Source organism: Drosophila erecta, unplaced genomic scaffold (assembly GCF_003286155.1).
Source record: "Drosophila erecta strain 14021-0224.00,06,07 unplaced genomic scaffold, DereRS2 tig00000294-arrow-arrow-pilon, whole genome shotgun sequence".
Taxonomy (NCBI): domain Eukaryota; kingdom Metazoa; phylum Arthropoda; class Insecta; order Diptera; family Drosophilidae; genus Drosophila; species Drosophila erecta.
The window spans coordinates 1,278,319-1,293,348 of record NW_020825218.1 but is presented as its reverse complement, the minus strand read 5'-3'; the positions used below and the strand labels follow the sequence as shown (position 1 = coordinate 1,293,348).

The 15,030-nt window shown below is 36.3% G+C and overlaps 1 protein-coding gene across 2 annotated transcripts; it reads right to left on the bottom strand.

Moving 5' to 3' along the window:
- Nucleotides 1-1,814: 1,814 nt before the first annotated feature.
- LOC6555876 (ankyrin-3) lies at nt 1,815-14,421 on the bottom strand. 2 transcript variants are annotated; one of them, XM_026983182.1, is made up of 11 exons: nt 14,179-14,421; nt 13,909-14,029; nt 11,409-11,516; nt 8,651-9,764; nt 8,319-8,422; nt 7,317-8,258; nt 5,620-5,944; nt 4,591-4,684; nt 4,308-4,532; nt 2,382-4,252; nt 1,815-2,317 (listed from the first exon to the last, which is right to left on the bottom strand). In XM_026983182.1, exons 2-10 carry the CDS (start codon nt 14,011-14,013, stop codon nt 2,614-2,616), a joined length of 4,656 nt encoding a protein of 1,551 aa, XP_026838983.1. In that variant the 5' UTR covers nt 14,014-14,029; nt 14,179-14,421; the 3' UTR covers nt 1,815-2,317; nt 2,382-2,613. The 2 variants fall into 2 exon arrangements, with proteins under 2 accessions (XP_026838983.1, XP_026838984.1); XM_026983183.1 differs by having other exon boundaries at nt 14,132-14,192.
- Between the last annotated feature and the right edge of the window lie 609 nt (nt 14,422-15,030).

Here is a 15,030-nt window from a genome sequence, read left to right as displayed (position 1 = left end):
CAGAAAAGGCTTGCATAAGGCTTCCGCAAAAAACCTAAGCACACAGCCAGGAATTCCGTCAGGATTGTAAAGCAGGGAGCTTTCGCCTAAAGTGGAATAAAAATTAGTTTTACGTTTAGTATTAAAAAAATAGTTTTTGTAGCACTGATCATTAGGCACGAAACAATTTACCAGTTTCATATTTAGAAATGTCAGACTGCGGTATCTTTAAATTTCTTAAAACGTCTAATACTCACATTTCTAAGGTACGTCCACTCTTTATTAATCCATGCAGGTTAGTTAGAAATAGACATAAATATAGTAAAAATAGTAAATCTGTAAATCGCAGTATACGAAATTATTACTGCAAAAGTAATATATAAGTACAATATATTTATGCCACATATATGTTAAGCCAAGCGCCCGCTCCTTGAGTGGTCTGAGAAACCAGGATTTAATTTCGTATATGAGTTGGTGACCCCGTCGACAGTTACAACATGGCACAAAAGAGGCATTGAACGGAAAATGTGTCGCGACGTGAGTTTTGCGATGACATACAATGTAATCATACATACATAGATGACTAGATGACTGCGTCAAGGGAGAGTAGGCATGACGACTATAGCAGCAGAGAGCCAGTGAGAGGGTATAGGAAGATTCATCCGTCTAGTCATTGATACCGTAGCCAAGGGAGCAGTCGGGGTCTGCGCAATCCCAGGGATTCCTGTGGAGAACTGTGATAAAAAGGGGACAGCCACCGAGACGCTGCATGAAATTATGGTTATGACTTTCGGAGCAGTTAGTAGCGCGCTCAACGCGCTTCATTAAAGCTTTTCAGATGAGAACGAAGCTGGTCTCGATTTATGGCAGTTTTCTTCCAGCTTGGAACATTTCCATGAACCACAATCGTCTAATAAGAATGTTCAGTGGACTAATAATGGGGATGTTGTGGCAGCCGACGACGGATGACTTTAAATTCAGCTAAAAGTCGACCATATTTCCAGCAGCGTGATGGCTGGGAATTGAGTTTCCGAAGGTGCCATGGACAGAGAGAGAATATTAAGAGGTGGCGCTTTTTACTTGTCTAATCACCAGGGTTATCCACTAGAATATAAACAGATTCTCTTATTATAGCAATGAGAAATTTTATGATCCGCTGTGGACCGGTGGCCGGATTAAGAAGCGACAGCCAGAAAATTTTATAGCAGCCCACAGCATTTTATGAAACCCACAGGTTCGCCAGGTTGGAATACCACTTAACTTAATAAGAATTTAATACGTGGCATTGAACTTATTAACTTATCGACTTGGGAACTCTTACAACATTCCTGAAAAATGCTACTACTCTAAAATAACCGACCCAATACGAAATTTAACGAACAAATCGATTAATTTATATATACCTTCGACTGGTATATACACGAAAATGCTATTCAGTAAGACGTTTCCATAAATTTATAGAAAGAAAAATATATTTAACTTGTCAATTGTTTGAATAATAATGGCCCATACAGCGGGTTTTTCTATATCGTTTTGAAACACTAAATTATTTTAAAACAAGTGTTTTGTCTTATATATAATTATATATGCTTACATTATTTAAAATGTAGAGCGTGCCTATATTTGATCTTCCTTGTGGCCTATAAAATGTAGTGAAAGTAAACGCTTTTACTAAAAGCACAATCATACCATTTTGGTGCTTTATTTGGGACAAACGGAATTTTTATAAAACGTGCTTAGGAAATAACTAATTTATTTTTCACTGTCGAAAATGAAAATATTGTAAGGGTAGAAATATATTAAATCATTCTTTTGTTTCGATTTTATATATGAAATTCAGCGGAACAATACTTGACTACCCACGACAGGCAGCGGTTTTATTTGGGAACAACAAAAACATTTAATGTACTTAGCAAATAATGAAAATTCGATTAAGGTTATTAAACAACGTCATATATGCCGTGTATATAAGGCATTTTTTAACTCCCCCTAAAACGACTGGAACTGGAACTGGAACAACTGGAAAATCCTCCTCTTTGCTTGATGTGAATTACTAAGTGGAATTGAAAACTACAAATGATTTAACAATTTATATAATTAGTACGCTTTTTTTTTTACTCTAATTTGTAACACTGTTAATATGGTTTTATTAAAATTGCAATTATAAATATAAAATCTAATACATTGGACAAACAATTTTGATATTCAAATAAAAAAATAAAATGGTATATTAAAAACAATGTAAAAATTGGACCTTAGTGTAGATTAATTGAACTATAGGCAACTATTTCGAATGATGATTACCGCTGATCCAATTTTCAGGTATATCGATATTCCCCTGGAATAAAATAATATTAATACTACATTTAATAAGACTTTATGTTGTCATACCCTTTACTTACCTGGTTTTGAAATTTGTTACTCATCTTTCTCAAATGTTAAGTATTGTGTTAGTATTTATCAATTTAGGATAAGATTGATTCGTTTTTACTCCTTGTGATACCTGCGTTGCAGTATATTATATATTATATATTATATATTATATATTTTAAGCATATATTGCCTTTATTTCTTTATGATCCCCGCTGCATTTAATAATAACGTGCAGTCTCCTTTTGAGAAGGTTGGATCTAGCTAAGAATCAGTAGGCATTGTGAATTGCTGTTCATATTCGGCTTGTTTTTCTGTCCTGGCAGTCGGCAAAGCCTGTTCCGGGTTATCAGTGTCAGACTCTAGATTGTTTATGCTTTTCTCCACAATATCTGCGCGGCCAATTTTGTAAAGCCCTTCAGTTAGTACATTGCCCGTGAAAATGCCTCCATGTTCTTGCCATATCTGTAACATTACCATGCCCTGCTTTACGCTGTCGTCTAATAAAGAATCATTTTTAATAAGCTCGATATCGGACTCGGAAACACCCAATGCATTTGCTAGCTGAGGCCAGTCACTTCCTAAATGGCTACATATGTCACCTAATATTACATCAGCCCCCTGAATCATTATACAAGATTTAGTAAGATCACTTTCTTTCATATTTTGTTCCATTACTCCAAATTTAATATCTTCATTGTGATTTAATTTTCCATGCACATTTATACAATCGTTCAAACTATACAGCTTATCCCGTTCAAGATGATTTCTTATATCTTTAAACTCCACTGAAACATTCAGACTACAAAGCGGCTTCAGTGGCGCTTCATCCGGTCCTACCATGGGGTCGGTCATAAAGGAGATGCGACCTTGTGGAAATTCTTGATCTTTAATGTGAGCACTAAATGAAAGCCTGTTTTCGCAAAAAGCTTGAAATTTGGTATACAATTGGTCGCCTGTCTTTAAAATGGGGACGATGTTTCCAGCGAATTCAAGATATATAGTTTGGTCTTGCAATACTTCAATATCCCTGCTTTTTGCAACTTCTGTAAAATATTCTTGTTGTTCAAGGGTCTTATCCTCTTTATCATCGGTCATGCAAAATACTGAAAATTTTGCTTCCCGTTGAGAAATTCGTTTTGCAAATATTACAAACTTGACAAGAAAGGGAACTTTGGTCAAATGACTATAAAGTTCTGTGGCCATTCGTCCTGCGTCTACGATATTGCGACAATCCATTAACCAAAAACGAGCAGAAACAGTAGTGGTAAATGTTATACTGTCTTTAACAAATGACAGCGGTGTTGATCCAGTAACATCCTCCCAAGTTGCTCGAGTTTGACCACCGGTAATGGAACACAAAAGACGAAGAGTAGGCGAACTGGAATTTCCATTGCCATAACATGCATTAACCATACTATTGGTACAAGCTTTTGGAGATGGAATGCTTAACGTAATAGCTTTGTGAAATTTTCGTCGTCGTGGTTCCACAGTGACCACGGGTGAGACAGCCACCCCTTGACCGAGCAGCTTAGAACATCCAACCAGGTCTACTGGCTGTGCCTGAAGACCGACTCGAATTTTTTTAGTTAACGCATTAGGCGGAAATATAGCTTTGACCTGGGGCACTGCTGTAGAGCAAACGGTTCCACCATCAGGTCCAATAACGTGCACCTCCTGACGAACTCGCGAAACAACGGCAAAAAAGTGGGGAACATTTTGAGTAACAATCCGAACGATACGATCCGAAGGAAATTCTTCCGTTTGATTTAAATCTTCACTTATTGTGTCCTTATATATGTTATGCTCACGCCAACTTTCTCCATTGTCGGACCGCAGTATAATAATTTCTCGCTCGTTTTTTCTTAGGGTGCCATAGTGTGGGACTTCTAAAGTTATTGGGCTGGAAGAAAACTTAATTAAATATTAGTTGGGTAAAATATCTCCCTAATATTTACCTTAAAAACATTCCATCAACAGGTGACAATTCCAAAATTCGACTCACAAGTGCTTCACCCTCCATTAAAGGAGGAGGGTTGACTACCCTTTGCGGCTTAACATAACGACAAGTGATTCGAGTGGGTTCAGCGCAGGCCTTTGGAGGCACGATAATACGCATGCCACTGTGCCGATATCCGCGCATAGACCCACCACGTGCATCTACTAAGAATGATACCAGAAACCTAATCAAGGGAATCGATTTTATTTGTTTATCCTTAAAAATGCAAGGTGTAAATTTACCCTAAATGAATTTGGGATCGGACGATAACGACGTCATCGGGTTTGTGCCCCATTTCAGATGATTTAATACATTTCACGTCCTTGGGTAGAATTTCTTGAATGAATAAAAAGTTTTCAATTATATATGAAAATTATCTTGATATGCAAAACAAGAATTATGTCTGTCAAACTATTACAGCGGTAATTGATGTTTTACACATCATCAAAGAAATTAAAAGAGCGGCACCTTTTGATAGTTAACACTACGTACATAAATAAACATACATAATTTAATTATTTATTTACATTTTTTATTAATTTCTTATTTTTAAAGAAGGGTAACTATACCATGTTTATAGAGGGAAGAACTTTATCCAACCGCTCTGAGAAGACACTAAAAACTATTCTGGCTAGATTTTTTTAAATTTAAATTTCTCTGTCCGTATAAATACTGCGATCTCGGGATCTAAAAGTCGATAAAGATGATTTAATACACGCAAATTCGAATAACACCTACGCTTTGCAAGTTTCTTACCGCCCACTCTAATGGTCATATACCGTTCAAAACTGTCACTCCCTCATTTATAAATTTTTTGTTTAATTCTTTAATATTTTATTATATGTCGATTTATCGAACAAAAAAATCGCTACGCCCCCAAAAGCCTCAAAACTGAAATTTAACCGTTTTAAAAATGTTATACTTATTTATTTTATTTTTTAAGAGTTTTAAATTTTTTTTTCTTTCACTTCTGAGTAATGGACTCGCTGAGTATAATGTACCTGATAGTCAAGAAACACTAGTACAACGTGCCACATAGTTATAGCTTCGTCATTTGTCTATTCTTTCTTTCTAAAAGCTATCGTTGTTTATTTGGTCATATGAAAATATGCCTAGCTGGCCAGAAGATGGCCTAATGTAATATAAGTAAAAAGGAGGTACTAGATTTGTTAAAAAAGTATTCAACAACTGAATAATGTTTTCGCACTTCCTTGACAATTGTGTTAAGTACAACCTTTTTACCGATGCCATATTAAATTAGGAGAATTTACCTTTCTCTACTAGTACTGGAACATCAGTTATATCGTTGTCAGTGTTTGTAGTGTCGAAATTCTTGTTATCCTGGCCGTAATTGGCTTTTAAGTCATCAGTTGCCATGTATTTGTAATGATTATGGTCCAAAAGATCATCACCAGTTTCGTCATCGGAATCGGAAAGTAAAGTTTCATGCATAACCTCGGGAGCCATTACCTTGAATTTCTCTTCAATCGCACCAATACTTGAATTAATAACGGATGTTGAAGTGACAATTTTAAGGGATTCCATAACAGTTACGTATCCAAGGTTACTAGCAATGTTAAAGGCAGTGGTCCCGTCCTAATTGAAGGATATTTAATGCATTAATAATGAAAAACGTAATATGATATATAATACGGGATATATATTATAATATTAGTTTGGCAAATATCTCCCTTCCGCCTTTTTGTCTTTTGAATTTCGCGGCTATGTACAAAGCGCTACGTATCTGGCAATACTATACATAATTTGAAAGGTCTTGACATAACCTACTAAACGACGCTATGCATGATTAGTTTGGATATGTGAATTGGCCGGTGAATCGTCCCAAACAGTGGCCAAGCCGGGATTGACGGCCAGGAAGGTTTTGCTGTGTGTTTGGTGGGATTGGAAGGGAATCATCCACTATGAGCTGCTTCCATATGGCCAGACGCTTAATTCTACCATCTACTGCGAACAACTGGACCGCTTGAAGCAGGCGATCGACCAGAAGCGTCCAGAATTGGCCAACAGGAAGGGTGTAGTGTTCCACCAGGACAACGCCAGACCACACACTTCGTTCATGACTCGTCAGAAGCTACGGGAGCTCCGATGGGAGGTTTTATCGCATCCACCATATAGCCCGGACATAGCGCCAAGTGATTACCACCTGTTCCTGTCCATGGCGAATGTCCTTGGTGGTGTAAGGTTGAACTCGAAAGAGGCTTGTGAAAAGTGGCTGTCCGAGTTCTTCGCAAATAAGGAGGGGGGCTTCTACGAGGAAGGTATTATGAAGTTGCCGTCTATTATTATAATATATATACAGAATATTAAACCTCACAAGTAAACGTTTACTTTAATTTAAGAGAATCATACAACATTGGTTGTATGTGGTCTTCTTTTTTGTGACATTTATACTTATTACTGTTATTAATTATTACTTATACTAATTTTTTTATAGTCTTGGTAGGCTATTTTTTTACTTTTGCATTTCTGTATCTCTTTTTATAGTCGAATTATCTCAACACGCTTCAGTATATAATTCAGTCGCCTTCTCACAGTCACCTTGTGCGCTTCTTCACGACTTGGACATAAAGATTAAGCCACATGACACAACACATGAGATCATCATCGCACGTTTTGGTTCAAAAAAATCATCAAAGCGATTTCCTTCTCCAACAAAAGAAACAACGAGAAAATCACTTTCTATTTTTTGCTCTGACAGCTTCGGGTCACTTCAGAGTAAGAGACCACTGAACAGCAAAACGAAATATATTCTACGCGAATAGCTTTTTTAACAATGGCTGTAAGTAGCACCAATACATGCATGGAAAGCGATCACCATACAAATATTAATTATTTCCATTATTTTTGACTAATAGCTGGAACAGGCTTGGAAAGGTTTAAAAGAAACCGACCAAATGTAACCATACTTTTTGAATAAGGCAGCATCGAAATAAAATAAAAGACTTACTTTTGTTAAAGCATTTGGATTCGCTTTATGGCGTAATAGAAGATTAATAATCATAATGTGACCTTGCTGAGCGGCTTGATGAAGCGGGGTATACCCGATATTAGTACACATCTCGATGTCAGCATCGTTTTCAATAAAAAACTTAACAAGATCGAAGTGTCCATAATGGGCAGCAATATGAAGAGGAGAATAACCATTTTTAGTGCGCTCTGATATGTTAGCACCGTGCTCCAGCAAAATCCGGGATACAGGAACATGGCCCTCCTGTGCAGCCAAATGTAATGGTGTTAGGCCATTTTTTGCAGCGGCGATGGTAACTCCATACTGGAGAAGTATTTGGACCATATCAACGTTTCCGCCTTGGGCCGCCAAATGTAACGGAGAGAAGCCACTCTTGCTAATAACATTCACGTCTGCACCAAGTTGCAGCAGCTGCATCGCAATTTCCAAATAATTTTTTTTGCAAGCTATGTGAATGGCACTTTGACCATTTCGGGCGCATAAATTCGGCGATGCGCCGTTTTTTAAAAGGATTTCTACTACTGGCTGATAATTGTAGTGCGTGGCCACGTGTAATGAGGTCACATCATTTTTCCCTTGAAAATCAATAGAAGCTCCATTTTGTAGTAATATTTGTACCACTTTCTGCTTCCCGTATTTGCTAGCTAAATGTAGGGCAGTAAACCCTTTTTTGGTAACAGCATTAAGTTCCGCACCATTTTCCAATAACACTTGGACAATATTCTCTTGCCCTTCTTTTGCAGCAATATGCAGCGCCGAGTACTTATCTTTAGATTGAGCATTAATATCTGCTCCATGCTGCAGTAATAACAGAATTATATTAATATTTCCTAATCGGGAAGCTACATGAAGTGGTGTTTGGCCTTCACGGGCAATAGCATCTACTCTTGCGCTGCGCAGTAAAATTCGAATAATATCCGCCTAAAATAAACAAATATATTTATAAAGAAAACTGTAAACAAAAAATGATTTCGGCAATACCTGATTAGAACGAACGGCCAAGTGAAGTGGTGTTTCTCCGCGTATTGTTGGTATATCCACACTGGCTTCATGTTGAAGTAAATATATTACAATATTTATACATCCTGAAATAAAATTTTTTGTTATAAATAGCTTTTTTAAATTAAGTTTTTTAAGCCCATTAAACAAAAAATATAGTACTAAGTATACCTAGAAGGTGTTAAGACTACTTATAGTCTTATATATAACTTATATAGTCTTATATAACAATTTATTAAGGAAGAAAATATCAAAATAATAGGGATACACTAAAGGATAACTAAGTAGTTTTTTTTTGTAATATTTATACCTACCCATAAAACTTGCTACATGTAAAGGTGTCAAGCCTGATTCCGTGGTTGCACCAATGCTAGCTCCGTGTTTAATGAGTAGTTCAACTATCTTAATACGGTTTTTCTTGCAGGCAATATGAAGAGGGGTGAAACCGTTGAGCGCACGGGCATTTGGATTTGCCTTGTAATCAAGTAAAAGCTTAGCAACTTTAACATGACCACAGTGAGCAGCCACATGAAGACCTGTTAGATAATCCACAGTAACTTCGTCTACTGGAGCCTTGTTATCCAATAACAAACGTGCTGCTTCATCGTGCTCTCCCTGTGCAGCCATGTGGAGTGCAGACAGACCATTCTTTGTTTTTGTCAGTATCGGGGCGTTTTGATGCAACAAATGCTTAATAACCTCTACATGACCAGAGCGGGATGCACAGTGAAGTGGTGTCAGACCATCACGAGTCGCCGCATCTATTTTTGCTCCTAGAGACAGTAATAAACTACAAACTTCTAACTTTCCCCATTTACATGCCACATGTAAGGGAGATATGTTATGTTTGGCCACATAGTTAACATCTGCTTTGTTGTTCAAAAGCAAAGTGGCAATGTCCACGTTTCCATAATGAGCTGCTATGTGCAAAGGGGTGAATCCCGATTTGGAAACGATGTCAGCATTGGGATCGTGTTGAAGTAATAACTTAGCTGCATTTACATCATTTTTTTTTGCAGCAATATGAAGAGCTGGTAAGCGAACCTTACCACGTACGTCATTCTCAAGCAAGACACCTACAATTTTGTCGTGTCCCTGCTGCATTGCTACCGCAAGTGGAGTGAAGCCATCTTCTGTAGATAATGACGGGTTTGCTCCATTTGCCAATAGGATCCGACAACAATTATCATGGTTTTCTTGTGCTGCCATATAAAGCGGCGTGAAACCATTTAGAGACTGTACGTTCACACTCGCATTATATAAAATTAGCTGATTGATAACCTCTTGCTGCCCCGCTAAAGACGCAATGTGCAAGGCTGTGTTTCCCTTTTTTGTGGCATTATCGATCTTTATGCCCCTTTTTAGCAACTCGCAGCATATATCCACATATCCGTCCTTTGCAGCTAGGTGAAGTGCATTAAGACCGTTCTAAAATACAAAAAAATGCTATAGTAATTAATGAAAGTAAATGTACACAAATATTAAGACGCAAAAATCTGTAGCTGCAGGAAATTAATTTGCATGTGTCGCGTTTTTCTTTTTATAGTAGATTCCTTAAGAATTGAGAACCAAGACTTTAAAAAATGATGTGGTTTTGGAAATAAAGCGTGAAAGTGAGTAAATTTGAGTTGTTGCCACGCACACTCCAAACTTTATACTAATTCTTGGGTGGACATTATTCTTTAGTAGTAATATAGCAAAAATACCTTCTGGTGTTGAGAATCAATAAATTTCTTTTTGTTTGTTTCGTTTTGGTCGGTTTGTGGGCGTGGCAAAAAGTTTTTGGCAAATCTATTAAAATTTACAAGATATATAAATATATAAAAAAATATCACACAAAATATCACTATCGGCGTTGAAGTGAGAAAAAGTTTTTTGGCAAATCCATAAAAAAAAAAAAAAAAAACATTTTTCAATGCGCTTATAAGTGAGCGTGGCAAAAAATATTTTAAATATATAAAAAAATATCACACAAAATATCACTATCGGCGTTGAAGTGAGAAAAAGTTTTTTGGCAAATCCATAAAAAAAAAAAAACATTTTTCAATGCGCTTATAAGTGAGCGTGGCAAAAAATATTTTGGTAAATCTGCAGAAATTTACATAATATATTCCAAAGTGAAAACCTATCAAAAAATGTTTTAAGATTGTGAGCTTGACAGTTTTTTTCGGGTTTGCGGGCGTTAGAGTGGTCGAGGCCACATTTGGAAATATGTTGTTATGTTTTTGTTTTAGTTATTTCCCTGGGTTGTCCCACGCCACAGTACGACGGGAAGGGGTGATGACGCCAGTCGTTGGTCGGCCTCTCGATCGGGGAGGGGAGCGGAGATTTTCTCTGCTTGGTATAGGTTTAGTATATGTTGGGAGAACTTTCTCCGTTATTGACTGCCCTTAAGGCTAGCCAACCAATATAAAATATGCAGCCTTCGCTGGAGTAGGATTCTTGAGCGTGTGCTCTTTATTATAATTGAAATCAAACTCAGCAAACTCCAGCTATTCGCGGCCGGCAAGCCGACCGCTCGTCCAGCAAAGTGCTGACACTAGCAAAAACTGCATATCTCCCAATACTGGGAAACCGTTGATCTGCATTTAAAATACTAGGGTAGCGACCCTGAACTTATACCGACTTAAGTTTACTCATTAACCGTGTTAACTCATATGTTTCTGGAATCTGCATGCCTAATCTCAACATTCTAGCTTTTGTAGTTCCTGAGATCGAGGCGTTCATACGGACGTTACCTACGAGTAACGGGTACAATAAGTTGAAAAACTCCTAAAACTTTAAAGTTTTCCAATAGTGCACTTTTTGGACACAAATCTTTATTTGGAAGAATTTGGGGCTACTTGGACAAACAACTTGAATGTTACTGGTAATCTAGGCCAGTAGTATTACTGGTAATGTAGGATGACGAGAATAAAGTTGACTGCCATAGTCATTTACGCCTTTGGCTCTATATATCTTTATTAAATCCGAGAGAATAAAGTGGACTGTCATAGTAATGACTATGTACGCCTTGGGCTCTATACATCTTTATTAAATCTCAATATGTTTTTGATCTTCTTGATTACATACCGCATTGCAATTGTTTATGTCCGATATTTCGCCACTGTCCAACAAATTCACCACCTTTTTAATGTCTCCGCTGCGTGCAGCACGTAAGAACGAAATGGTCGCGTCATTCTGCAAATATAATTAGGAGTTAATAAAAGAAAAACACCAAACACCAAATCACATTAGACCAGAAACAAGAAAGAATGCATTAGTTGAGTATCCCGATACCCGTTGGAGGGCGAAGTAGAAATATAAACATTTTTTGGATAATTGGCAGAAATATAATAAAATCAAACAGTAGCGGTTGCCACGCCCACACTTTTAAAAAATGTTTTTATATTTTTAAATTTTTATTAGTCTTATTTCTATTGATTTGCCAACTACTTTTGCCCCTTGCCCCTTCTAACGCATTTTGAAAATGTTTTAAATTTAAATTTTCTTTTCATTTAATTATTTTATTTACCAAGTCCTACCGATGTTCCAGAAAATGAGTATCAGGTAATCTGATAGTCGGGGAATTCTCCCCTGTTGATTTTTTTTAACTTTTAAGTATTCCTAATCATAACATTTTTCTTTCTTAATAATGTAGATGTATATACGTATGTACCATATATACAGTTGCGGAGACATTAATAGCACCATAAGCACATTTCGTGTTTGTCCCAGCGTTTCTGTATTTTCTGACACTTTTTCATCATTTTACTCACTATACTTAAATTCTACAATGATTTTCAATCGAAATAACAAAATTAGTAACAGATCTAATGGATATTTTAAAAATAATTGGCAAAACAAAAAGAAAACCTTCAAATTTAGGCGATAACAAAAATAGCACTTTTTTTCGTAGTTTGCTAAAACTAAGCAAAAAAATAAAAGAATTCAACAAATGGATTATATCTTAAGAACTATGTTTAAAAAATCTTAATATTTGGTTGCGTAACCTTTGTTGGCGATGACAGCTGCGCATCGTCCTGGCATGGAGTCCACCAAGTCCTGGCACCGTTTTTGAGGAATTTTGCTCCATGCATCCTTGAGCTCACCCCAAAGTTCCTCGATATTATTGGGTTTGGCTTCAGAAAACTTTTTTCTCACGTCGCCCAAAGGTTTTCGATTGTATTCAAGTCGGGTGACTGGGCAGACCATTTCATTACTCTGATCGATTTCTGCTCAAACCACTTTCGAGCTTTCTTGCTCGTGTGTTTTGGGTCGTTACCTTATTGAAATGTCGAAACTAACGGCATTTCATCCTCGGCATATGGCAGCATCACATTTTCCAGGATATCTGTGTAAATATGCTGATCCATGATGCTTTGAATCCAATGGATCGGACCTACTCCATAGTATGAAAAGCACGCCCATACCATTATGTTTGATCCTCCGTTCTTAGAGGTGAAGCGAGGATTATATTCAGGTCGTGGTGGACGCCGAACATAAGACCGAGAGCGTTTTCCACCAAACAACACAATTTTGCTCTCATCTGACCACAAAATGTTGCGCCACTTCTCCACAGGCCAATCCTTGTGTATCTTGGCATATTCCATTCGCTTTGCCACATGCTTCACAGTCAAAAGCGGGACTTTTCTGGGACTCCACGCATTAAAGTTGTTTTGTCTTAAGCGTTTGCATACTGTTTTCACGCTTTCAGCTATCTGAAGCTCCTTCTTCAGTTCCGTTGCCGGCTTAAAAGGCTCCTTCTTGCTTTGCCGAACCAAGCGCTTGATCTCCACAAACAGCAGTGCGTTGCGGATCATTTTGTTTGAACAACCGAAAATTCAATCAATTTTAGCGTAGGTTTTACCTTCAGTGACCATGTTTTTAATCAAATTTCTTTATTCGACGGTACAATGCTTTCCGCGACCCATGACTTTGGTCTTCGTTTGGAAAAAATTCAATTAAAACCTTTAATGCAACTCCTTTTTTCAAAATTTGTCGAAAAAAACCCAAAGCAATCACTCCTATTAATTTTATTCAGCAAATACGTGGTCAGTGCTAGTTTTGTTACCGCCTCATTTCGGGCGCTTTTGCAGAAAGTGCCCAAAAACAAAAAGAACCGTTACATTGAGAGAGTACAAATTTCTTGCTCAGAGAGACAACATAAGGTACTTATTTTTTTTATTTTTTCTATTTTCTATTTTTTTTAGGAAATAAACTTTCCACCTGCAATCGTGCTATTTTTTTAGCCGCAGCTGTACATATCATACATGTTATATGATATATACATATGTACATATACAACTATTAAATAATTTTGTATTAATTTTAATTAAAACATGAGAAAATATTAAATACATATGTATTAAGTACATACATGTACATGTATGTATGTATAACGATATGTTCAAGCTCAAAAATATACATGCATAAGTAGGCATCTGCCACTCAATTAGGAAAATTAGCACTAATTAACCTTTAAATAAACTGGAAACGCCCATATACGAATGTACATACGTATATCATTAACGTTTACATCATTAATATATTTGTGACAACAGATAATAGCAACAAACTTCATATAGATTACCTGTTTTATATTTATATTAATGTTGTCTAAAGCCATTCCATTAATAGCACAAATTTCACTTCTAGTTTGAATTTTGTTCTCAAGTCGTATATCACCAAGCGTCATAATTTATAATCAAGGCCTGAATGTTAAAAAAACATATATTTATGAGAAAAGTTCAGGTATATAAAATTTACACACTTTAAAAAAATAAAATAGAAATGCATATTTATATTTTTAATACCTATAATAATAACATCGTTTCTTATGTTCACTGTATCAATAGCTTACCTGTATTTTAAAACGAAGTAATAGAAGAGAAATTAGGAAAATGTGTTATCTTAGTTAATAGCAATATATATTACTAAGAGGTTGAACATATATATATATAACTTGGTATATATACATAGATACAATGTTGTATGTATTTAAATAAATTGTGCAGACGACTTATTACCAAAAATAGTTCGATAAATATATATACTTTTTTATATCGTGTTTCAACCATATCCAAATTTCTTTTTCGGCGATTAGTGCTGACCGTCTTTTCACCTTTTCAGTCATATTTTCTAAATTTATTAAAAAAAAAGAATTAGTGAGACTAGAGAAATTCTTGTTCTTATTTTTATTATTTTATTATTTATATTTATTATTTAAAAAGGAAACAAGACAAATTAAATAAATCCATTATTCTGATATAGGTTTGGCTCAAAGGTTTGGCTCTAAGGTTTGGCATAGTGTCACAGATCACATCTCTGTAAAACGCCTGGGATATTTGACAGATCAGTCAATTGTTTGGCCTCATGCTTGTTTTTCGCCATATGAACGTTGGTGCTTTTTTATTTTTTTTTATATCCCACAAAACGTAATAGCTAAACTGTCTTTTATGTTGAATGGCAAGCGAAAACGGCTTTAATGATATCGCCCACATTCCCCTGTGTCAAAAGTCTTGGACTGCTTCATGACGGAACATACAGACGGATTAGGTTGGACAAGACGCAGCTAGACTGTTGAAGCTGGCCTTGAGTCAGTTGTGGCTTTATTTATTTCTCTTTTCCACGGTATATCTTAGTGTTTCATTTAACGTTTTGGTATAAAAATAAACAATAAGTAAATATAATTAAACTACTTATTTGAGGATAC

What these genes read in the sequence shown, in the direction of transcription:
- LOC6555876 (XM_026983182.1), bottom strand. Translation starts at nt 14,013, where the DNA reads ATGACGCTTGGTGATATACGACTTGAGAACAAAATTCAAACTAGAAGT. An exon ending in ATCCAAATGCTTTAACAAAA is followed by an intron (nt 5,945 to 7,316) that starts GTAAGTCTTTTA and finishes TCCTTCAATTAG; the next exon opens with GACGGGACCACTGCCTTTAA. An exon ending in GTTGATGGAATGTTTTTAAG is followed by an intron (nt 4,253 to 4,307) that starts GTAAATATTAGG and finishes GTTTTCTTCCAG; the next exon opens with CCCAATAACTTTAGAAGTCC.